Here is a 25,789-nt window from a genome sequence, read left to right as displayed (position 1 = left end):
TTGACAACTGCATATTTCAGTCTGTCTGTGAAAGGACCAGTGGAAGAGATCCATTATGTAGTAAGTAACTTAGCATAGTACAAAGCATGACTGAACTACATTTGGTTACTTTTTTTTACTGGTTTCATTGGAATCATTAGAACATTTATTTTTGTTGCCAGTGTGTTTCCATTTTTTGTTTGAATTTTTAAATTATATAATTTGTTTCGAAGTTTTGATTCAAAGGAATTAATCAGTAATTAGCATATTTGTAAAGTAATGTATTTATTTGTATTCAAGTTACAACTAGTAAATGCTTAAATCAGTTTTCGAGGTATTTAAGAAACATTACCATGAGATCAGTTTGTACAGATACAAGGACTAGTTTGGACACATTTTACCACTGATAGCAGCATGCTTGTGCCTGGTAGGTGTAAGTGTGCTCAGGTGATGAGTCCTGAGAACTCAGATTGACAGATGTGAAGGATGATGATGTGTCCTGTGGGAAAAATAATATACTTATTACTTGACAAATGTCTTTTATTAATTATCATTTACAATGAAAAACTGAACAGTAAATAATTTCTAATGGAAACATATATTAGTGGAAAATAATGAATGCAATATAAACACTCGCATGAAAAATACAACCACTGAGCACATTGAAGAATCTCTTAATGATGGACTGGCAAACAAATAAGGTGTTGAACATGGTGACTTAGGTTTCAACTTGTGTTCTCTCTGCTGCATTGCAGTATAATTAGAGAGGAAATTCTGTGTTCACCGTACCCGTGTGTAAGCACACCAGACAAAACATTAATCATCCCTTAGTAGACACCACTGTAATGCAATGTAACACTGCCTCTAGTCTTGATAAAGGCTTCATTTCAGTGAGAAAGAGAGTTCACAAGATTCATTAATTATACCATACCCACCTGAAGCCACTAATTGAGGATTAGATTTCATAGACCTTCCAAACTGCAGCAATGTTTATTGTTACATTTTATCCACTGTTATAAATAATTGCACAATGGTTGATTTAATGAATCAGTCAGAGTGTAGAGTTTGTAAGTGTTTGTCAAATGAGAAATATACATGTCCAGCCATCTGAACACAACTGTTGTTATCTTTGAAGAAGAGAGTGTCCACATCACCCATATCTTAAAGATGTGGATGAAAGAGCAACACTTGGTCACCTTGAATGTTGGAACAAATACACTGATTTATGGTCTTGGTAACATCAATGAGTGGACCCAAGTCATAGTACAAAAAACATCCCAAAAACGTTACAGAAATTATGAAATACATTCTCCATACACTGCAGATTAAATGCCTCATTCAGCTGTCAGTGCATTCAGTGCCATGCATGATTTGGAAAGGGACCAGACTGTGGCTCTTAGACCACTCTACATGCCTCCAGTCAGCTTTTGTTTGACTTCTATGTCATTTGGCCCACCGAAGGCATGCAGCTTTATGTGCTGCTCTGAGCAAAGGATTATTGCAAGGCAACCGACTCCAAATTTCCATTGCATGCAGTTTCTTTTGCAATGTTCATTTGGAAACAAGTTGACATGCATCTACATTCACTGACAGTAATAATTCCTCCTGGGTTTGAAACCAGTTATGATTGATTGATTGTGATATCCTTCTTCAGTCCCTGTCGGTTAGAATTTTTTTATGGCCACTGTTATTAAGCTGTGTTGTATGGCTGGAACTGATACATTATAGAACAGTCTGTATAGAGATATCAATAAATTGGGTGATATCATTTACTGTGCAGTCATGGACATGTCCAATCACTGTAACTCCTTTCTGCCATTCTCCACCTTGACCTATCTTTCTCTGTATTTGACTTGCACATATACATCACTTCACTGCCTTGACTTACATGAGTGGTGAAGGATCAAGTGACTGTCTGATGTCACTTCTATGCCATTTACAGCACCTTGAAGTGGCATGTATGCTCATTTGAGGGGCTTACAAATAAAAAAGTTCCTGGAAGCTGATCTGCTGCCTGACACTTCTACATGTTGTCCCAAGCCCAGCACAACAGTCCTTCCTCATGATAATTTTAAGTCTCAAATGTGTCACAACACATTTTAGGGAACTGTTAAGTATGAGTCCAATGGCAAACCTCACATTACTGGAAGCTGATGGATGATGGAGAAACAAAAGTAAGCTATATAATATTAAAATGGAAGATAGTCCAAGAAGAATGGCATTAAACAAAGCTCTCAAAACTGAACATTGTTTTTGCCAAGAAAGTTATGTGTATGTTGTGAAGATTTGAGGTAATATCAAAACATTTTACTAGCACTGATAAGCTGAGCAGCACTTGATGGAAAAAAAAACATATTTTTTGGTAATAAATGTGGTTAAATGCCTGTTTTAACATTGTAATGAGATGTATCCTTTTTGCTCAATTTAAATAATACATATTAGTGAGTGTCAAAATTATGGTAATATTCAGTAAGGTAAATAGCAACCAGATAAATAATATAATGTGAGAGAAGTAGTTTTTATTTCCAAGACAAGATGATTTTCCTAATTTTTAATTATAATCTTCACTATGACTTTACTTGTCACAATAATAATGAGAAGAATTCACAATAAAATTTATAGTTCACTGGTCTTAGGTTAAGCACTACACTTAAACAATTGTGTAAAAATGCAAGTGAATTTACTCTGGTAATAAAATAAAATTAAAAAAAAAAAACATACCTGATCATCCCAGTGGCAATCTACACCACTGTAACCACATGATATGCCTTGGCGTGGGCAACTGTATAAGAGGTTGCCATCAGCCTGTTGTGGTAAGAAGCCAGGACAGTATCCATTGCTCAGTGCAGACACATTTCCATTGTAGATGCTATTGTGTATTTCATGCATATCACAACTATATATTTGATTGAGACCCCAGCCTGTTGCTAGTTGGCAGCCCTGTAACATTTTGTGTAAGTAATATCATTTTCATGTTTCAGATCACCAAAGCGACACAAATAACTGCTGTTAATTTGAGCAGTCAGATGGGTGCATCACTGCAAGATATACGTGACCATGTGTATTGTCATGTCTGTCTATGCACAAAATTACGAAGTTCTAATCGTCCCTCTAGTCATTTTCCCAGTGGGAGTCTTATGTAGTTGTATGTTTAATATTGATGTAATGGAAGGAAACATTCCACGTGGGAAAAATTATATATAAAAACAAAGATGAGGTGACTTACCGAACAAAAGCGATGGCAGGTCAATAGACACACAAACAAACACAAACATACACACAAAATTCAAGCTTTCGCAACAAACTGTTGCCTCATCAGGAAAGAGGGAAGGAGAGGGGAAGACGAAAGGAAGTGGGTTTTAAGGGAGAGGGTAAGGAGTCATTCCAATCCCGGGAGCGGAAAGACTTACCTTAGGGGGAAAAAAGGACAGGTATACACTCGCACACACGCACATATCCATCCACACATACAGTTTGTTGCGAAAGCTTGAATTTTGTGTGTATGTTTGTGTTTGTTTGTGTGTCTATCGACCTGCCATCGCTTTTGTTCGGTAAGTCACCTCATCTTTGTTTTTATATATGTTTAATACTGTATATATTTAATAGAAAATCATACATAAAGTGAAGTTAAAGTACAGAAAATATCTCTGAATCACTATATAAGTATCTTTAGTTACATATATTGTATTCCACTCCTGTCACAGGCTTACCTTATCCTATCCTATCCTATCCTATCCTGAGACAGGGCCACCTGTGAAAGCAGCCATATTGCACACCAACTCTGCTACAATTTCTGCTTACCAACTAACTGTCCACTTAAATGAATGTCCACCACCAAACTGTGACGAAGAGCAGAGTTGACCACCTAGTGCCAACACACACTGCTGTTCCCAACATACTTGATTTCAATAGCTGCTTCACAACCCAAGCCACCCAAATCATTCCTCGTACCGCAACATTTTCTGAATTACTCAGATGGGAATTGTCCTTACAGCATAAGCTTTGATCGTGAAATCCTCCTGCCATCAGTCTTCTCTAGCCACTACCCCACACCCACCACAACCCTGGCTCCATGGGCCATCACACATTCATATCCAACTATCTGCAATGTCCTCTCCATCTGTTTTATCTCCACCTCCCAATCTACTCTTCCATGTCATTGTGTCCTGCGCACAGTTACACCATCTTGTGGCCAGAACAAGCTCACTACTGCCACATTCCACTCTGTGTGCCTACTGTCCCTCCATTTTAGACATCAGCCACCATTCCTCGAACCTTCCGTACTCTGTCCATCCCATTCTCCCCTTGCCCACTCTACCTGATACAACTTCACATAACAATCAAAGTGTAGTGCTGGCACAATGTATTTAGCAGGGACAATGCAGCCTTGCAGGTATATGAGTGAGTATCTATCTGAATGCACGTGTGCTCTACTGCTATGAAGAAAAATTCATCAGAAAGCTAGCTATGTTCACAGCCTTGTTTACATGCTTATCAGTTATTATTATTCTTGTTGTTGTTGTTGTCATTGTTGTTTACATATGGCTTACATAGACTTAATGTAATACATAAAAATAATATATATAAAACAAAGCAAAAATATTTCACAATGTAGTCGCAAGGATAAAACAGATCATACAAACAGTGTATACATAAATTTAAATTTTAAAGTTGAGACTGATAATCCCATCCAGTACAGAGTCTGAAGCTTTGAAGAAATCACATTTTTGTCCTGAATATGCTGTAAGGGGGCATTCAAGGACAATGTAGTGAACAATCTGACAAGTTTCTCCACAGCCACAGGTCAGTGATTTGGTTATTCCCCATTTGTAGAATGAGTCATAACAGATGCCATGTGACATTCTTATTCTACTGAGGGCTTTTCCATATGCAGCAAGGCAGTTCTGTTCCAGCTAGTTCTGAAGTAGGATCAATTACAGGTGGAGCCTGAGTCATTTTCAGAGGTTCCCAGTATTCTCTTCACAATGAATTAATGCATCAAACAATGGAAAGTCCAGGGTAGGATAACAACAATATGAAAAGAATACACTGACAAGCCAAAACATTGTGACCACTGCCCACTGTGACAATGGATGCTTCCTGGTGGCACAGTAGGCACATGATGCAGTAACAAAATAATGTAAGCCGACCAGACAAGGATGGGGGATCACCTTAGGGACGATATGGGCTGCAGTGGGGAAATCTATGGAGATAAGCAACTCTGAAACTCTGACAAAGTGCAGATTATCATTACACAGATCCTGTGAATGAGTATCTCAAAGATGGTAAAGCTGGTCAAATGTTCATGTCCTACTGTTGTGAGCATCCATGGAAAGAGGTAGAAGGACACTGAAATTGCCAGTAGGCACTAAATGGTTGGACATCCATGACTCTTAAGAAAGTGAGGTTTGGAGGCTTGTCTGCTCTGTAAAGTAGGACAAATAGTGATCTGTGGTATCCCTGCCAAAAGGGCACAATACTGGTGCTCCCACAAGTGTTTCAGTGCACACCGTTTGTTGCACATTGTTGAACATGGACCTCTGCAGAAAAACCATGTGATGAAGCAAGCTGGGATCATTTTAATTCCCATCTCATTTTGCCTTCTGCCTCCTTAAATTGATTTTGTTACTTTTAACTAATTATCATTAACTTCCACGAATATAATCTGCATTTCCATAAAAGAGAAAGTAAATAACACCAGGTCTAATTTTGTGCTTAGTTTTATGTATGCAATTGATTTTCTAATTTATGTTGACTATTCCTAGTTAGTATCTTCCGTAATAAGCCAAAATTAGTAAGTGTTTCGTAACTTAAATTGTATTGTTGACATGTAAACAAATGTCAATTCTGCACTAAGTATAAACATTTGTAGGAACAACTAATAGTTGTGGCATCGATCCATGGATCGACAGGCCAGAACATCATATGTGTATTATGTCTTCAAGCTGATCTATGTTTTGGTATACATCTGGGACCTCAGTTCCCGCCTAGTCTTCGACCTGTACATTTGTCGTGTAATAAAAGTATTGATGATTAGAAGAGAGAACGTGGTCATTACCTTACCACCTTGATATCTCCTTCAGTGGTGACCCTGAAGTTCGAATAATCTGTCGAACATAGTACAAAGTGACTACCATGCCGGATTCTGCATTCCGCGTGGACCTTTGTCCGCTACACAATGGCCTTCTACAACACACCACCGCCGCCCAGTTTTCACCAGCTACAGCAATTAAATTCAAGCACACCAGCTGTAGTCAGTGCCCAATGTGAATTTCCGCAGTCCTATATAGCCTCGAGAACCCAGGGACCTCGTCAGGTGCAATGGTTTTCAACATGACGCCAGCGGTCTCTGACTCCAGCTTTGTTAGCCCCGAAGTGCTTCAGTTTTCGCCGCACAGCAGTAGAAGAAACCACTACACACTGATACCAAACTTTAATGCAAGTACTGTAAATAGTGGGGAGCATAGTTTTCATAATGTGCCACAACAGGACACCTTTTTGAATGTGCTAGTTCGATGTGTGTATCATTCCTCGCCGGTTGCACACTACGTGATTGACATTCGCCAGCCTGTTACTCCAAGTGTTCATCAGTGCAGTAATTTGAGCACATCAGGTTCCACGGAGCTCATCAGTGACTCTGTGATGAACAATTTCACTGCAGATGTGGAGAACCAACTGCATAATAACCATTTTGACCTTCCGCCACAACAACCGGTCCCGCTTCACTCCATGCCAGGCTTCCTGCTCATGGATTTCGCTTCCCCTCCAGCTACTATGAACACAGCCGGCACATCTGCATTCTCTCTACCGCCCTCACGATGCAGAGTTAACTTTGACTTGCCTACTCCTGCGTCCGCGAGTGGCTGCCCACGTTCTTCGACCGCCAGTTCGTCGAATCTACCGAAACTTCCGGCATTCAAACCTGCTCACCCAGAATTCTGGTTCAACCTGGTCGAGCAAACTTTCAGTGTTTGTGCATTTGATGACAATGCCCATTTCATATGCATCATGAACCACCTCCATGACCGTGTCGACTTAATTTATGACCTGGTTAAGTCACCTCCTCTGAATGATAAGTACACTACAGCTAAACAAGCAATACTGGAACGTGTCTCCAAGACAAGAAGAGAAAACGTTCGACAGCTTGTCTATGACGAACGCTCTGGCAACAGATCTCCGTCCCAGCTGTGGTGATGCCTTCGACTTCTCGTCGGTGAATGCGACATTCCAGACGCCACGCTCACTGAGATTTGGACAGAAAAGCTGCCTCTGTCTGTCCAAACTGCCATCTCCACCTACAAAGATAGACCAAATAGCGAACACTTGCGCGCCGCCGACCGAGATTACTCCGCTCTACTGCATGAATGCCCTTGCCCAGTAGTCCGGCAGCTATGCCAGTTTCCAACCACAACCAGGGCCCCAATGTGGACGCCCCACTAAACTTAATCTGTCAAGTTATGTAAGTTGTGTGGCATCAAGAAAATTCATTCAACAGCATACCACCCCCAAAGCAACGGCCTCGTGGAACATTGGCATAGGACGCTTAAGACAGCCCTACATTGCCATGGCCTCCTTTGGACGGAAGCCCTGCCATTCGTCTTACTCGGTTAGCGGACCACTTTCAAGGAAGACCTTAAAGGCTTAGTGGCCAAGTTCGTCTACGGCCAGTCCCTTACACTGCCAGGCGAACTTGTTGCTCCTACTCCAGTCGCCAAACCATCCGAACTGCCGTCCTTGGTAGAACAGGTGAGGTTACACTGTAACGAGCTCCAACCCCCGTCCCCTTCCAGCCACACTCCGCTGCACACGTATGTTCCCAAGGCGCTCGACACTTGCAAATTTGTGTTCCTTCGCGACGACACTGTAAAAGCCCAGTTACAGCCCCCTTACACAGGCCCGTACAGAGTTGTCAAATGAACCGGTAACACAATGGACATCATAATTAAGGGCTCAGTAACTACTGTCTCCCTCAATAAGGTTAAACCTGCTCACGTCGAGATTTTCCCTACCTCACCCACCGTTGAAGAGACCATGCTCTCTGGCCACCCTCAGCCTTCTTCTTCTGCTCATGATTCGTGTAAATTCACACCTACACCAGCCCCATCAACGAGCTCACACTAATTCCGGGGTTTTCCACCTCCCGTCTCCCGTAGCAGAGGCCCCAGCTCCCAGGGCTCTAATATAACAGTTCCATCTTCGTGCGACAGCACACCACGCTGCTCTTCTAAACGGTGCAGCCCACAGGTTCCTGCCACGCCCACTCAGTCCTCACAGTCTGACACTCACACCTCTACTTGCAGCACACCGCCCTCACCGTGCTACGGTTTCCGCACCCCACCAGCTCAGCATACCTCTCTGTTAGCAGGGCCACTTATGAGCTCTCTACCCTTGTTCATCCTAATGACATTTGTGGTTTATCTGTCGTCATTAGTGGTGATACTGCATTAGTGCTGCTTGCATGTGACGATTCGTGTGACTCGTTAGGTGGTGTGTCACAACGTGTAGTGAAGCGTTTCAAAATTTCTCGAAGTGCTATGTGTGCCAACCTACGTGCTTACATTAGGCCAAGTGGAAAGGTGATCATTAGGCTCCCTGCCGACAACACCCTTCCATACCAGCGCTCCCGCACCAGCCGACGACTACAACCGCCGACATCGCTTCAAGACTTCAGCATCAGCATTCCAGGATTTGCTCCATGCTCTCCTCCCACACGGCCGATGCTGTTAGACGCGGAGGACTTCACTGTAACCCACTTAAACTCTCGCCACCGCCCCCCCCCCCCACCTTCGGGTACGTACTCCATACTGCAGGACGGAAGGGGGGGGGGGGGACTATGTGGCGTCAATCCACAGATCGATAGGCCAGAACATCATATGTGTATTATGTCTTCGAGTTGATCTTTGTTTTGGTATACTTCCGGGACCTCAGTTCCTGCCTAGTCTTCGACCTGTACATTTGTCGTGTAATAAAAGTATTGATGATTAGAAGAGAGAACGTGGTCATTACCTTACCACCTTGATATCTCCTTCATAGTAACTGTAAAGGATCGATTTGGCTCTATTCAAAAACATGTTAGCAAACCCAGCTCATAATTAATTCCAAAGTAATTAAACAGTTTTGTCAAAAGTATTGTTTACATAACTATATTCATTAATTTCACAATTAAAACAAATAATTCGGCCTAAACCTTTTAGTAGAAGAAAGTGTTAAAAAGATGCAATTTTTCTATGTATTCAGTTAATTGAATGAGTTAAGTTTTAATTGTAATTTCTGTAAATTTAACTTTAAATAATGTGTAGTTTCAGCTCCTATTATTGTGATGATACATTAGGGCCCAAATTTTGGTCTCGAGACAGTCAGTCCACGGCCGAGTTTCAGACGTGTAACCTGTGCTGGTTAGAACATCAACAATGCTTCAAATTAACTGTGGAACAAGTGTTAAACAATTAGACCATGTGTAAAATCCAATGACAGTGACTGCTCCATATGTACCTGATTATTCTTCAAGAACTGCTTGTAGATATTCAACAGTAAACTATTGTAGCAGTATGTGGAGTTTTGCCTGCAAACTATTAATGAGGCTTATCACAAGTTAAACAATAGTGCACTGGCCATATAACTGTGTATTATTGGAGGTGGGGGTTATGAACAGTGAAATTAAGGCACTATGTAACACAGCTGTGCATCTATCAGATACATTTAAAGTAGTCAGTGTCCAAATTACAAACCCCATTTTTCAGCCAGTGTAGCAATGCAATACATCAACACCGAGGACAACAAATGAACAAAATAATTAAAAGCAGGTGGAACTGCTACACATTGGGCATGTTGTTGGGCCCATCTGTACTGCACTGCATGTTGTCATGGTTACAAAGATAGATCTCGTAATGGACGTCGGGAGTGAAGTTGCACATCATGCAGCCCATTGTGCATAGTTTGAGTTGTAACACAATGTCCTGTGACTGCATGAAAAGCATTATTCAACATGGTGGTGTTGCTGTCAGGGTTCCTCCAAGCTATAATCCGTAGGTAGTGGTCATCCACTGAAGTAGTAGAACCTTGGGCAGCCTGAGCGAGGCATGTCATCAACAGTTCCTGTCCCTCTGTATCTCCTCCATATCTGAACAACATCGCTTTGGTTCACTCCAAGACGCCTGGACACTTCCCTTGTTGAGAGCCCTTCCTGGCACAAAGTAACAATGTGGACATGATCAAACCGCGGTATTGACTGTCTAGGCATGGTTGAACTACAGACACCACAAGCCGAGTACCTCCTTCCCGGCAGAGTGACAGGAACTGATCCGCTGTCGGACCCCTCTGTCTAATAGGCGCTTCTCATGCGTGGCTGTTTACAACCTTGGGTAGGCTTAGTGACATCACTTAACAGTCAAAGGTACTGTGTCTGTCGTACAATACCCACAGTCAATGTCTATCTTCAGGAGTTCTGGGAACTGGGTTGATGCAAAACTTTTTTGATGTGTGTAGATAACTGCATCATCTGCAAAACACCTGATTTTACTATTAATATTGTCTGCAAGGTCATTAATATATTACTTGAACAGCAAGGGTCCCAACATACTTTCCTGGAGCACACCCAAAGTTCCTTCTACATCTGACGATGACTCTCCATCCAAGATAACATGCTGTGTCCTCCCTACCAAAAAGTCCTCAATCCAGTCACGAATTTCACTTGATGCCCTATATGACTGTACTTTTGACAATAGGCATAGGTGTGGAACTGAGTCAAATCCTTTCAGAAATCAAGAAATACTGCATCTATCTGGTTGCCTTGATCCAAAGCTTTCAGTATTTCATGTGAGAAAAGTGTGAGTTAGGTTTCACATGACTGATGTTTTTGAAATCCATGTTGGTTGGCATTAAGGAGGTCATTCTGTTCAAGATACCTCATTGTGTTTGAGCTGAGACTACGTTCTAACATTCTACAGCAAATCGATTTCAAGGAAATTGGGCGGTAGTTTTGTCGATCATTTCTACTACCCTTCTTGTAGTCGTGTGTAACCTGTGCCGTTTTCCAAGAACTGGGCACAGTTTTTTGTTTTGGGATCTACAATAGAGTATACTTAGAAGAGGGGCTAACTTAGCCACAAATTCAGTATAGGATATGACAGGGATTCTATCGGGCCTCAGGGCTTTTGTTCAATTTTAACAATTTTAGCTGTTTCTCAACATTACTGATACTAATACTTACTTCATTCATTTTTTCACTGGTACAAGAATTAAATTTGGTAGTTCTCCTGGGATTTTCTTTTCAAAGGAACACTTGAAAATGGAGTTAAGCATTTCAGCTTTTGCTTTTCTACCCTCAATTTCAGTACCTGTCTCATTCACAAGGGACTGGGCACGAACTTTCATACCGCTAACAGTCTTTACATGCAAGCATAATTTTTTTGGGTTCTGTGAACGATCACTTGACAATATTCTGCTATGGTAGTCATTGATGTGATCATGCATTGCTCTCTTGAAGCCAAACACATTTCATTCAGCATCTCTCTGTCTACAGCCCTACACTTTGCTACACACCTGTTACACAGTAATGTCTGTTTCTTTAGAAGTTTATCTACAGTGACTGTATACCATGGAGGTTTCCTCCCATTATGAACTGTTCTGCTGGATACACATCTATCCAGTGCATGGTCAACTATTCTTTTAAGAGTTTTTAGAGTTCCTCTACATGCCCGTGCCCTGTGCTGAAGGTTTCAAGTTTCTCATTGAGATGTGACACTACTGATTTTTTATCTAGTTTACTGAACATATGTATATATTTTTCTGCTTGGTTTAGTTGTTCTTCGTACTTTGTTTATCATTGTTGCCACAACTGAATCATGCTCACTGATACCAGTTCTGATGTGGGCATCTTCAAAGAGGTCAAGTGTCTTTGTAGCCACTAGATCCAACATATTTCCATCATGATTGAGGTTCCTAACTATCTGTTCTAACTAGTTTTCTGAGAAGGCTTTTAGTAAAATTCATAGGATGTCTTATTACATCCACCACTAACAAAACTGTGATTTTCCAAATTAATTGTTGAATGATTAAAGTCTCCACCAATGATTACAGTATAATTGGGGAACTTACTTACAACCAAACTGAGGATTTCTCTAAGGTTTTTGGTTACATCAGGTCATGAGTCTGGTGGCTGATAAAATGATCCAATAATCACTTTATGTCCACCCCTGATACTGTGTCTTGCCCAAGCAATATTACATGCAACTTCAATTTCTACCTGAGTAGATCCGAGTTTCTTGTCTACTGTGACAAATAAACCACATCGATTTGCCTATCCTTTTGATGTACATTCAGATTTTCCGAAAAAAATCTCATTGCTATCAATTTCAGGTTTCAACCAACTTTCTGTACCTAGTACGATGTGAGCTTCATGGCCTTTCATGAGCAGTTTGAACTCTGGCACTTTGTAGTGAATGCTTCAGCTATTTACTATTAGGATTTGAATACTCTCACCTGTGATACTTCTGGGTTTCCTACAGCTACCATTATCTGATTGGATGGAGAGTCACCTAATCTAAAGAAGCCTTGTGTGCTCTCCATATGCAGCCAGCTACCTGAGTAGCAGCCTCTGATGTGTAGTGCACACCTGACCTATTTAAGGGAACCCTACAGTTCTAAACCCTGTGGCACAAGTCCAGGAAGTTGCAGCTTAGCTTGTCACAAAACCTTCGAAGTCTCTGGTTCAGTCCTTCCACTCAACTCAGAACCAAAGGGCCACAATCAGTTCTGGGGACAATGCTGCAAATTGTGAGCTTTGTTGGAACTCCATATGCAAGGCTGGTCTTCTCAGCCTTCTCTGCCAGTTGCTGGGATGATCCATGAATGAACTTGGAACCCAGATGACAGGCATAATTTGTTGCAACATGCACCACAATCTGCAGTTGGTTGCACCCTGTTTCCTCAATGGCTGCTAGAATAGCCTCTTCAACAATCTGAATGAGGCCCCCAGGCATACATGCTGAGTGTAACTGGTGTCCTTTCCTGTCCCTTGCTGCATTTCCCTAAGGGGTGCCATCATTCACCATATGTTTGAACTGCCAACAATTAATAAACCTCTACCCATGTCGTCATTTGGGCTAAGGCAACAATGATGTTGAATTATGGCAAGGCAGGCTAGGCTTATTCAGTGCAGCCAGTCAGTGCAGCAATAATGGATGGCACAGGCAAGGGGATTTCTCCATGATCAGAGTTTTGGTGGTGTTGTCAAGTATGTGACCAGAAGTGTCACATTGGAATAATAGGCACCCTGCTGTCTGGCATAAATAGCTGTTGGTTTTGTACAGATTCGTTTTGCAGCCCAGCAGTCCACTAGGAAGAGATGGCATCATGGAGCCACCAGCTGCAGCTATGGCTTTGAGTCTCTGTCACGGTACCAGCTTCCGGCAGTAAGTCTGCCCTCTGGACTTGGAGCCACAGCACAGTGAACCTTCCCAACTCACTCCTGCCCAGGGGCAGCAGCTCACACTCTGGGCCCTGCAGCCGCCTTTTGACAACATAGTGTGTGCACTTCCTTGCTGCATGCTTCGGCCACCTACATGTTGTCATTCATCATGGAGTTTTCTACCTGTGTGAGCTTCCTGTCCATCTCCACATGCAGTTGATGCCAGTGCTGTTGGCTCACACAACAGTGATGTATGCCAAGCAGCAAGTGAAGAGTCAGCACAGCAGGGTGTGAGCACATGTTGCAGCCAGTTGGCCGGTTGGTAGCAGCCACCTGGCCAGCTGCTGGTCTCCTTCCCATGGGGCAGGGTATGGTTGCCTTCCCATATTAACACAGTGCTGATGTACAAGAAAAAAATAAATTCTTGATTTTGACAATGACTTCTCTCTGAGCCTTCATTGGCTTGCCACCCACCCTCAACCCTCAACCATTCAACTTCCTGAGAACATAGTCACCTCATCACCCCCATGGTTGGCTATTGAATATCATTCTGTACTATGTATATATACATACTATTGCACATGTACAGTTCATAAAATTTGGATTATGCTGACAATAATGAGGTGAATCAATAGTATATGTGCATAAAAAGATTTTGGGTACTACACTTTGTCACGATGAGACACTAAAATCCCAATGATTCGACTGTATTTGCAGCTATTCTCTTTAGGCCGACTGTCTGCTGGATTCTGGTGACTGTCTACATATTGTCTTATTTTGGTTGTTAGGTGGTCACTGACATAACATCCTGGGATGCCTCTGGAGTATTTGAAGTAAAGATCGTTATGGAGGGGTGGCTGCATGGTAGACTAATGCCTGTGCTACTTCATCAGGTGATTGGTGGACAATAGCAAATCGATAGCTTGTACCCAGAGGTATTGTTTTCCTGCAGTGAGACACTGGTGTCACACAGCAGTTCTCTTGCAGCTGCTTGTTTATATGGCTGAACCTGGATCGTATGGAGTTGCTGGCTGGTGAACACATGCAGCCTGTTGTAGCATCCTCCCTGTTCATGATGTTAGGACATTTAATTACTTTTATAGTATCTCTCATTTTTTACTACTGCATGCAAGGCCCTAGGCTAGCAGATCAGCCACAGTCCTCATGATGTTCTGCCATAACTGATCTGTTGGGTTACACCAGTCATAACTAGCATTCATGCTTTGATGCATGAGTGTTGATCGGTCCCCACTGCAGACATTGCCATATTCGCATCAGAGTTCGTAGACACCTGTAGAGTGGAGATCATTTACAAAATCCTTCTAAGCCTTCAGAAGATCTCAGATCTTGTGGCAGCTCTGGAATTTGCAGCTGAGTTAGCCTCTCTTCTAACTATAGTCTATCATAGATCATGCCCAGTTCTTGGAAAAAGGCAGAGGTCACACTCATCTACAAGAAGGGTAGTATAAGTGATCCACAAAACTACCATCTAATATCCTTAACATCAATTTGTTGTAGAATCTTAGAACATATTCTGAGCTCAAAAAAATGAGGTATCTTGAATAGAATGACCTCCTCATTGCCAACCAGCATGGATTTTGAAAACATCGATCATGTGAAACCTAACTCGCACGTGATGTACTGAAAGCTGTGGAACAAGGCAACCACATAGATGGACCATTTCTTGATTTCCAAAAAGCATTTGACTCAATACCACGCCTACGCTTATTGTCAAAAGTACAATCATATAGGGTACCAAGTGACATATGTGACTGAATTCAGGACTTTTTGGTAGGGAAGACATAGCATATCTTGAATGGAGAGTCATTGTCAGATGTAGAAGTAACTTCGGGTGTGCACCAGGGAAGTGTGTTGGGACCCTTGCTATTCATGTTGTATATTAATGAGCTTGCAGACAATATTAATAGTAAAATTAGGCTTTTTGCAGGTGATGCAGTTATCTGTAATGAAGTACTAGCTGCATAAATATTCATTCAGATCTTGATAAGATTTCAACATGGTGCACAGATCAGAAGAATGCTCTAAATGTTCAGAAATGTAAAATTTTGCGCCTCAAACAATGAAAAATCATAGAATCCTATGATTATAACATCAGTGAGTCACTGAAGTCACTGTTGAAATCGGCCAACGCATACAAATATCTGGGTGTAACACTATGTGGGGATATGAAATGTAATAATCACAGATTCACTCATGGGTAAAGCAGGTGGTACACTTCAGTTTATTGGCAGAATACTGGGGAAGGGCAATCAGTCTACAAAGGAGATTACTTGCAACTCACTCATGTGACCAGTTCTAGAAAATTGCTGAAGGGTGTAGGACCCGTACAAGATAGGACTAACAGGGAACATTGAACGTATATAGAGAAGGGCAGCACAAATGATCACAGGTTTGTTTAATCTGTGGTAGAATGTCACACAGATACTGAAGGAACTGAACTGGAAGACTCTTGAAGACCGACATAAACTCTCCTGAGAAAGTCTATTAACAAAGTTTCAAGAACTGGCTTTAAATGATTGTCTAGGAATATACTGCAACCTTGTACATATCACTCACATAGGGATCATAAGAATAGATTAGAATAATTACTGCACACAGAGGCTTTCAAACAATCATTTTTCCCATGCTCTATATCTGAATAGAACGGGAAGAAATCTTAATAATTGGTACAATGGGATGTACCTTCTACCATGCACCTCACAGTGGTTTGCAGATGACCAACCTTTTATCAACCAGAGAAGATGACACTCACTTGAACACAACACAGCTGCAGTTGCACTGGCCAGACGCACCACTAGAGATACTCCCAAAGCAGAATCTGACCTTCCTTAAACACACATTGAAACCAGACCTCATCCATTCCTTGAAACAGTTAATAACCACACAAGAGGCATGACTTTCTGCAGAACAATTGATGCAGCATGTTAAACAATATCAGGAAGAGTTCCAGAGGAATTATGAACTATTAAGTGGGTGGTCATGGGCAACTAAGTAGTGTTAGAAGAAATTTGCACATAACATTTGTAACTTAAATGCTGATGCCAGATATTTGTGTAATATAAACTTGTGTGGCACATATGATTTTTACCCTCCACGCTGCCCTCCAATACTAAATTGGTGATCCCTTGATGCCTCAGAACATGTCCTACCAACCGATCCCTTCTTCTGGTCAAGTTGTGCCACAAACTCCTCTTCTCCCCAATCCTATTCAATACCTCCTCATTAGTTATGTGATCTACCCATCTAATCTTCAGCATTCTTCTGCAGCACCACATTTTGAAAGCTTCTATTCTCTTCTTGTCCAAACTATTTACCGTCCATGTTTCACTTCCATACATGGCTACACTCCATACAAATACTTTCAGAAATGACTTCCTGACACTGAAATCTAAACTCGATGTTAACAAATTTCTCTTCTTCAGAAACACTTTCCTTGCCATTGCCAGTCTACATTTCATATCCTCTCTACTTCGACCATCATCAGTTATTTTGCTCCCCAAATAGCAAAACTCCTTTACTATATTGAATGTGTCATTTCCTAATATAATACCCTCAACATCACCTGACTTAATTCGACTACATTCCATTATCCTCGTTTTGCTTTTGTTGATGTTCATCTTATATCCTCCCTTCAAGACACCATCCATTCCGTTCAACTGCTCTTCCAAGTCCTTTGCTGTCTCTGACAGAATTACAATGTCATCGGCGAACCTCAAAGTTTTTATTTCTTCTCCATGGATTTTAATACCTACTCCGAATTTTTCTTTTGTTTCCTTTACTGCTTGCTCAATATACAGATTGAATAACATCGGGGAGAGGCTACAACCCTGTCTTACTCCCTTCCCAACCACTGCTTCCCTTTCATGTCCCTCGACTCTTATAACTGCCATCTGGTTTCTGTACAAATTGTAAATAGCCTTTCGCTCCTTGTATTTTACCCCTGCCACCTTTAGAATTTGAAAGAGAGTATTCCAGTCAACATTGTCAAAAGCTTTCTCTAAGTCTACAAATGCTAGAATCGTAGGTTTGCCTTTCCTTAATCTTTCTTTTAAGATAAGTCGTAAGGTCAGTATTGCCTCACGTGTTCCAGTATTTCTACGGAATCCAAACTGATCTTCCCCGAGGTCGGCTTCTACTAGTTTTTCCATTCGTCTGTAAAGAATTTGCGCTAGTATTTTGCAGCTGTGACTTATTAAATTGATAGTTCAGTAATTTTCACGTCTGTCAACACCTGCTTTCTTTCGGATTGGAATTATTATATTCTTCTTGAAGTCTGAGGGTATTTCGCCTGTTTCATACATCTTGCTCACCAGATGGTAGAGTTTTGTCAGGACTGGCTCTCCCAAGGCCGTCAGTAGTTCCAATGGAATGTTGTCTACTCCGGGGGCCTTGTTTCGACTCAGGTCTTTCAGTGCTCTGTCAAACTCTTCACGCAGTATCATATCTCCCATTTCATCTTCATCTACATCCTTTTCCATTTCCATAATATTGTCCTCAAGTACATCGCCCTTGTATAGACCCTCTATATACTGCTTCCACCTTTCTGCTTTCCCTTCTTTGCTTAGAACTGGGTTTCCATCTGAGCTCTTGATGTTCATACAAGTGGTTCTCTTTTCTCGAAAGGTCTCTTTAATTTTCCTGTAGGCAGTATCTATCTTACCCCCAGTGAGATAAGCCTCTACATCCTTACATTTGTCCTCTAGCCATCCCTGCTTAGCCATTTTGCACTTCCTGTCGATCTCATTTTTGAGACATTTGTATTCCTTTTTGCCTGCTTCATTTACTGCATTTTTATATTTTCTCCTTTCATCAATTAAATTCAATATTTCTTCTGTTACCCAAGGATTTCTACTAGCCCTCGTCTTTTTACCTACTTTATCCAGCATGAGTAGGTAGCAAAATTACAGCTATCAAGACAGGCAAGAAGCTTTTGTGATGTGCACAGAAACACTGAGGAAGACAGAGCATTTGAGAAGTTAAAATAGTGGCTTCTGCAAAGGCATAAGAAGCAGAACAGTGCAAGATCCTTCTGGGAACAGTTGAGTGCTATTACAAAAGGCAAGGGGAAACCATAGAGGATTTCGCTAATAGAATAAGGAAAGAGAGCACATGTATGTATGAGTTGGGTCGGAGCGATAAAGTGAGTGATGTTTTCATGCAGGAGGTCAAGCAAAAGGCATTAGATGCTTTTCTAAGGGGCTTCTCACTGTATTTGGCAAGAAGGGTGTGCACAGCAGCACCTAAGGATCTCCATTTGGCTGCTAGGTTGACAATGGAATGTGAAGAGACTGATGTGTCAATGGTTGTACCTGATAGCTGTGGCATCTTCTTTGCAAATGTGAGGTGTTATGGATGTGAGTATAAAGGGCACATGCAGAGGCAATGCTGCCAGCCTGAGTGAAGTAAAGGGTATATTATCAGCAACAATGTTATCGCAGTGGTATAACGTTGGACAATTTTGGAAGGAAGTAGCTATTAACTGCGAGAGGGAACCCAAAGTTTGCCAAAAGGTGTTCCCTTTAAAATTAGATACAGAGGTGTAACGTGCAATAGTGGATGTTGTAATGAGCAGGAAGTATAAGATTTTGCTGGACACAGGGGCACACATGTCAGCAGCCAGTAGAGACATAGTGGGTTGGAGGTGATGGAACCTATCACACTATAGGTTGTGTGGGGTGGTAGATAATGATATAAGGCCATTGGGGTCAGTAGAGATAGATTTTCAAGTGAAGGCAGTTGGGCTCTAGCAGCATGTGTAAGTAGTGCCTCATGTAAGCAAGGGTATGATCCTAGCATTCGACTTTTTGAATAAACACCATGGCAAAATTGACCTTTGGCAACGTGTGGTGGAAGTTAGGGGAAGACATTCCAGCTAGGAGAAGTTAACACCAGAGTTGACCTATCAAAAGGTGCATCTATTGTAGTGGGCAATGTGATTAAACCATGCACAAATATACTAAGACTTGATTCGAATGACTGGAGTGTGGAGCCACAATTAGCAGTTGATGTGTTGTTTACACAGAGCCACAGGAAGGGAACAATGTGTTGGATTCAGCAAATTGTTTGATTGAAAAGAGAATAGTATATGTACTGGAGAAGGACAGTGGAAAGAAGTGAAATTGACAAAGAGGATGTTAATAATGAGTTTGGACATTCCAGAGGAGGGTTGGTGCATAGAATGTGTAATTGTGGGCAGCCACAGGAACCCTGCTAAGACTGCATTAAGTAGAAAGAAGGAGCATCTGTGGTGGAACTGTTGTTGGAATTTGATGATTTGTTTCTTCCTCAGGGTCTATTGCCAAAGATGTTCATTACACAGCACCAAATTCCAAAAGGAAATGAGGCATTGATGTACTGCAAACCATATAGAATCACTTGATATTTATAGCCAATTCTGGAGAAATTTATAAACTAACAGTTGGCTGACAGTGTAATAGAAGACAGTAATAGTCTCTGGGAGACAGAAACTGTGTTAGTGCCAAAGAAGTCTACACACCCCAACATCACAGGGACCATCAACGACTTCATGCAGTGTCAGTTTTGCTCAACCATGGATTTAACAAGTGGATACCATCAGTTGGAAGTGGTTTTAGAAGACTGATCAAAGATACATTTTTCATTATCCAGGGGCCATTATCAGTGGAAGGTGCTGTTTGTGCTGAAGAATGCTCCTACAATGTTTCAGCATTGGTTGGATGGAGTATAGAGGAGGTTGAAGCCTTCCCAGTGTCTAGTTTACCTGGATGATACAAATGTGTTGCCGAGGGACATGGAGGAACAAAGACAATGATTGAAACATGTATATAAGAGGTCGTGGGCTGCACCTCTGATGTTGGGTGCAGATAAGTACAATTTTGCATTGAAGGAAGTTGGTTACTTAGGATAGATGCTGGCAGAATGAGGTTTTCCAGTACTGAAGACAGGTAAAGAACTTCAATCATTCTTGGGACTCTCGAACTATTATAGCAAATTAATGAGGAGTTCACTTATACAGTGTGGCCACCCATGCATCTGTTGAGAAAAGGTGCAAAATTTGTTTTAATGGAGGAATGCCAGGGCCTGTTCATGGAGATGAAGAGAGTTTCAATGTCGAATCCAATTTTAATTTTCCCAGATTTCCAAAAGGAGTTTACATTACCTTACAGTGCATCTAATCATGCTTTAGGACACATCCTAGGTCAAGAGGTTAACAATGACCAACAGCCTGTATTATTTGTGTCAAGACAGCTGAAAAGATCCAAGAAAAACTATTCAATCACAGAAAAGAAAATGCTTGGTCTCATATATGGAGTAACATATTTTCAGTGTTACCTTTATGAGAAGAAATTTAAAGTAGTGACTGATCACGCTGCTGTAAAATTGTTATGGGATGTTTTGAAACGTGTTTTCCAAAAAAGCTGTCAAAAATCAGGTCACATGGCAATACAAAGCCAAGTTCTTGGATCACAGCTGGCATCAAAACTTCCTGTGGAACTCTAAAGAGACTAACTTCTAAAATGAAAGCATCCACAGACCCACAATTCATAGAATATGTCAGGAATTACAAGAGGATGTATATAAAAGTAATTGCTAAAGCAAAAGTCATGAGTAATGGTAGTTTTATAAGACGGTCTGAAAACAAATCAAAAGCCATGTGGGGTATTGTGAAGACTGAAACGGGGAAGAGTTGTGAAAACCAGGACGTTAGTCTCAAAAATGTTAAAAATGTTAATATTAATAAACAAGATTTGCCAAATTATATTAACAATTATTTCATAAATGCAATAACTTCATTAAGCTTAAAATTTACAAATGAAAAAAAAAAACCTGAAAATCCAAAAACAGCTTGTAGGATGAGTGTAGAGCCAACAAATGAGGGTGAAGTGTTGAAAGTGATACAAAGCTTGAAACCCAAAATGTCAGCTGGCATAGATGAGGTGCCTGTGTCTATCATAACAAGGACAGCACCACAAATCGCAAAGCCCTTTGCACACATAGCCAATTTATCATTCAGTGAAGGGGCTTTTCCAGAAAGACTGAAAATTTCAAAAGTGAAGCCATTATTAAAAACGGTGACAAGTATAGGGTAAAAAAACTATCGCCCAATATCTCTCCTCCCAGCATTTTCAAAAATATTAGAAAAACTGATGAAGCACCAAATCAACAAATATCTAAATGACCATAATTTACTAAACAGAAATCAGCATGGCTTCCAAGCACGTTAAAATACCGAAACAGCAGTAATGTGCTACACTGAACAAATAATCAAAAATCTAGAAAAAGATTATAGTGTAGTGGGAGTAAATTTAGACCTCTCCAAAGCTTTTGACACTGTGAACCAGGACATTCTTTTAGAAAAATTAGAAGCATTGGGTATACATTGGATAGGAAAAAAAATTGTTTGAATCATACCTAAAAAACAGAACACAGGATGTAGGACTGACATCAACTTACTCCAACCACAAAATAAATTCAGTATCAGAGGCAAAAAATGTAGAAATAGGAGTACCACAAGGCAGCATCCTAGGGGCCATATTGTTTTTTGTCTACATAAATGATTTTCACACCTCAGGTGATGCAGCCAAAGCAATAATATTTGCAGATGATACTAGTGTGATAATAAGTGCACCAAAGCAGTTGCTACCAACAACTGCTGATGAAGTACTAAATTACATCCACTCTTCGTTCAATGCATACAGGTTGACATTGAATGTAAATAAAACAAATTACATGCAGTTTGCGAAAAGATACCAAAATGTAAATCTCAGTCTGGTGTGGGGTGACAAAGCCTTAGACAGAGCGACATCCACAAAATTGCTGGGGATCCATGTGGATGAAAACTTAAATTTTAATGACCACATAATAAAACTTGCACAGAAACTTAATTCAGCCTGTTTTGCCCTCAGAATTATTGCAAATGTTTGTACCTCAGAGGGTGCCAGAATGGCATATTTCGGTTATTTTCAATCTCTTGCCACATACGGAATAAAATTTTGTGGTTCCACAACAGGGCACCTAAAACAAATTTTTTTGTTGCAGAAGAGGGCCATCCGAATAATAACTCACAGTCACCCACAAACACACTGCAAACCCATATTCAAAAAGCTTAGGATACTTGCTATACCATCATTATACATAAACAAATGTGTATTGTATGTCAGGACCCACATTGCAGATTTTCAGACAAATGCTGACTTTCATAACCACAATACCCATAATAGCGCAGCACTCCATAAACAGCGAACAAAAAGAACGAATGCACAAAGGCATGTCAGCCATATCGGAGCAAAACTGTACAACGCACTGCCAGTCAACATCAGGCAGTTAGAAGATGATAACAAATTTAAAACAGAATTTAAAAAATTTCTAGTAGAACAATGTTTTTATTCTGCAAATGACTATGTAGGTCAATAAATTTTTTCTGATGATATTTATAAAGGCAAAATGGAAATTCCTCTATCTGTACCTAATCATTCATTACCTAATCATTCATTACATTTACATACTTAAAGGACAGCTGTTGTGTGATGTACTTAAGCAGTTTAGGGAGGACAAAACTAAAGCCTTATGAAAAACAGACTATGCATTTAAAATAACAAGCAGGGGTGTATATAGGCTATATTAATTTCATTGTATTATAATTAACTTCATAGAATTATTTTGTTTTGTACTTTTTTATGTATATATTGTTCGTGTCCCATTTCTTTGAAATGGCTTACATGTACCCTTGACAACATCCGTACAATATTTATTGTCAACGGATGGATAAATAAAATAAATAATAAATATTAGGGTTTAAAGACACATCCAGTGACAAACAAGATGGGCGTTAAGACTGAATGAGTTTGACTGAAATACTTCACAAACCAGAAAAGAAACATACAGTTGTGTTAAGCAGGAAGATGGCAGTAGTTAGAAGCACTTGCTAAGGGCCTTGATGAACAGCAAACAGTGCAGAATGCTGACAGCAACTGCAAACCAAAGTTCAGCATGTACAATGATCTGCTGTGTAAGGTAACTAGGTTAGGGCCACATGTAGTGGTGCCAGGCAAGTTGAAGGAAGAAGTTCTGAGAGAGGTGCATGATCATGTACTGTCAGGTCATGGAAAGAGAGATGTGGATCAGTGTGTAAGGAAATGTGTGCAGTGTGCACAGTGTATAGACTGGGTTAAAATATGAATATCATTACACAGATTGCCATTTGAAATGATTGGGGTGGATGTGTTAGGACTGTTTAGCTGGATACCAATTGGGAATCTTTATGAGTTGATGGTAATAGATCACTTCTGTCTGTCGAGATACTTGCTATGCCAAACTAAGAAGCAGTTACAGTCACACAAGCAATAGACAACAGGTGAATACCTAAGTTTGGAGTACCAGAGATGATGGTTACGGATCACAGGACAAAATTTTTATGAGAAATTATGTTTCTTGTTATGTGTGAAGAAACTGAGAATTAGTCTACCCCATCACAGCCAAATGCTACAATGAAGTGGGTGTGTTAGATGTTTGGAAGGATGTTCAGTTACTGTGTGAACTCATGCCATAGTGATTGGGATACATATCTTTTATTTGCCATGACTGTGTATAGCTCAGTGGTCCACACCAGCACAGTGTTGTCTCCATATGAGCTGGTGCATGGGAGAAAAATAGCATTGCTGTTCTGTATGATTAAGGTGAAAAAAGGCAAGGACAGACGGTTTGCTCATGAGTTCAAAAGAACAGTGAGGTGGGTGCAGAAGGCAACAATGATGGTACTACAGAAGGGGGAGAAAACTGTGAGACACACAGTCAGCTTACTGCATTGTAGAGTAGGACAGTTTCCGATGTTATTGAGTGCTTATGCGGCAAAAGATAAGACAAAGAAATTTGTCACAAGTTACCGAGAACCCTAACAAGTGATACAGATTATATCACCAATCAACTTTGGGTTACGGTTTCTGATGAGCTTGACAATAATGCATACCGGATCCTTGTAGCCATTCAGAGGTGCTCTGGAGTCGATTGTGGAGTCAGAGAAAGAGGCAAAAAGGAGGAAGTGGAAGAGTATATGTGAAACTATAGATAAACCTGTTTGAGAAGCACCACATGCATCAAGATCAAGGAAGTAAAAGGGGTATTTTTATTGCATTTGTTGGTGACTATTTCAGGTATTGTGTGTGAGTTATTGAGTTGTGAATGTTAAGGGTGAACGAATAAGTTTTGTGTAAGAATAAGGGATTCTTTAGTTCTATTTTTTGTGAAGTGCTGATGAGTGACAGTAACTTTCTGAGAGAGGCAGCGAAGATTATGATAGTTTCTGACCTCATGTTGCAGTACACTGAGGGCAAGGATGGGAAGGATGCTGGTCATGGCAGTGCTGTATCTCTTCACCTGGAGGGGAGGCGGAGTGCTACAGAACCAACACCTCGAAGGAGGAGTTCTGTTTGCAAGAAGACGTGGTGCTTACTAGCCATCATCAGATGCTGACTCTAGTTGTGAATGCATAGGAATTCTGGAATGAAGCAAGGAGGCATGAGGTGATGTTTTCTGGTTTTTGACAGGTAGCTAAGAACAGAGGCATACTTGAGGAAGCTTTGGGGGAATGTGAGGAGTTACCTAAGTCATACGAGCAACTACAAGAACACATGCAGCAAGCAGTGGAGTATGTCCTAAGTTTGCTATAATGGCAAAAGAGAGGTTGGATAGGTGCTGAGTGGGGAAGGATTTTGAAGAATGTGTCTGGAACAGCACATGACATTGATGTAAGAGGGCTGAAAGCGACAATGGGGGCAGTGAAGAAGTTGGGGAAGGATAAGAACACACAGCTTAGAGAGGGGAGTGTTAAACAATATGTGTTGACTTTGGAAACTGACAAGTGAGGTGATGGAGTATGTAAAGGCCTCGAAGGCCATGGTGATGAGTAGATGCGCTTGATGCAAGAGTCACTATGCCAGGGCTCTGCAATTGCTAACAGAAGGTATTTATAATGGACGAGTGGAAAAGAAAAATTTACAAAATGCTTTCCATCATGCATTTATGGGCAGTTGAATCCCATCTTTCTGTCACCAGAAAAATATCAGCAAGGTTGAGGGAAGGTAAGGAGAACCACCGTCAGAACTGGGATTGGTAGTGGAGCCCAGTTGGCAAAACTTGCATTTTTATTACCATATGGCTTCAGCAGAGGTGAAGACAGACTAGGCATGGTTGTATGTACTGCTTAGGGCCCTGGTAACAGAGAGGCATGTATAATTTAGCTGTCACATTGTTCATCCCTATCTGGTGAAATGGGAGCCATACAGAAATTTGTGCAGGTGAGGACAAAAGGTGTGCTGCAAATTTCAGAAGAGAGGGACAAACATGCGGTGATGACATGGGAGTCGCAGTGACAGTGTCAGAGGGAGAAGATTAAAGTGTTTCCAA

The 25,789-nt window shown here is 41.0% G+C and overlaps 1 protein-coding gene across 1 annotated transcript in view; it reads right to left on the bottom strand.

Moving 5' to 3' along the window:
- Positions 1–345: 345 nt before the first annotated feature.
- The window catches only part of LOC124789238 (neurogenic differentiation factor 4-like), a 43,261-nt gene continuing 17,817 nt past the window's right edge, over positions 346–25,789 (bottom strand). The window contains exons 3-4 of the mRNA XM_047256533.1: positions 2,701–2,919; positions 346–478 (exon numbers count right to left, since the gene is read on the bottom strand). Coding sequence (XP_047112489.1) covers positions 377–478; positions 2,701–2,919 — 321 coding nt within the window. The 3' untranslated portion in view covers positions 346–376. The remainder of the gene's footprint in view (positions 479–2,700; positions 2,920–25,789) is intronic.

Source organism: Schistocerca piceifrons, chromosome 3 (genome assembly GCF_021461385.2).
Source record: "Schistocerca piceifrons isolate TAMUIC-IGC-003096 chromosome 3, iqSchPice1.1, whole genome shotgun sequence".
Lineage (NCBI taxonomy): Eukaryota > Metazoa > Arthropoda > Insecta > Orthoptera > Acrididae > Schistocerca > Schistocerca piceifrons.
Note: the sequence above shows the minus strand (reverse complement) of the source record. Positions and strands in the feature narration are given on the sequence as shown.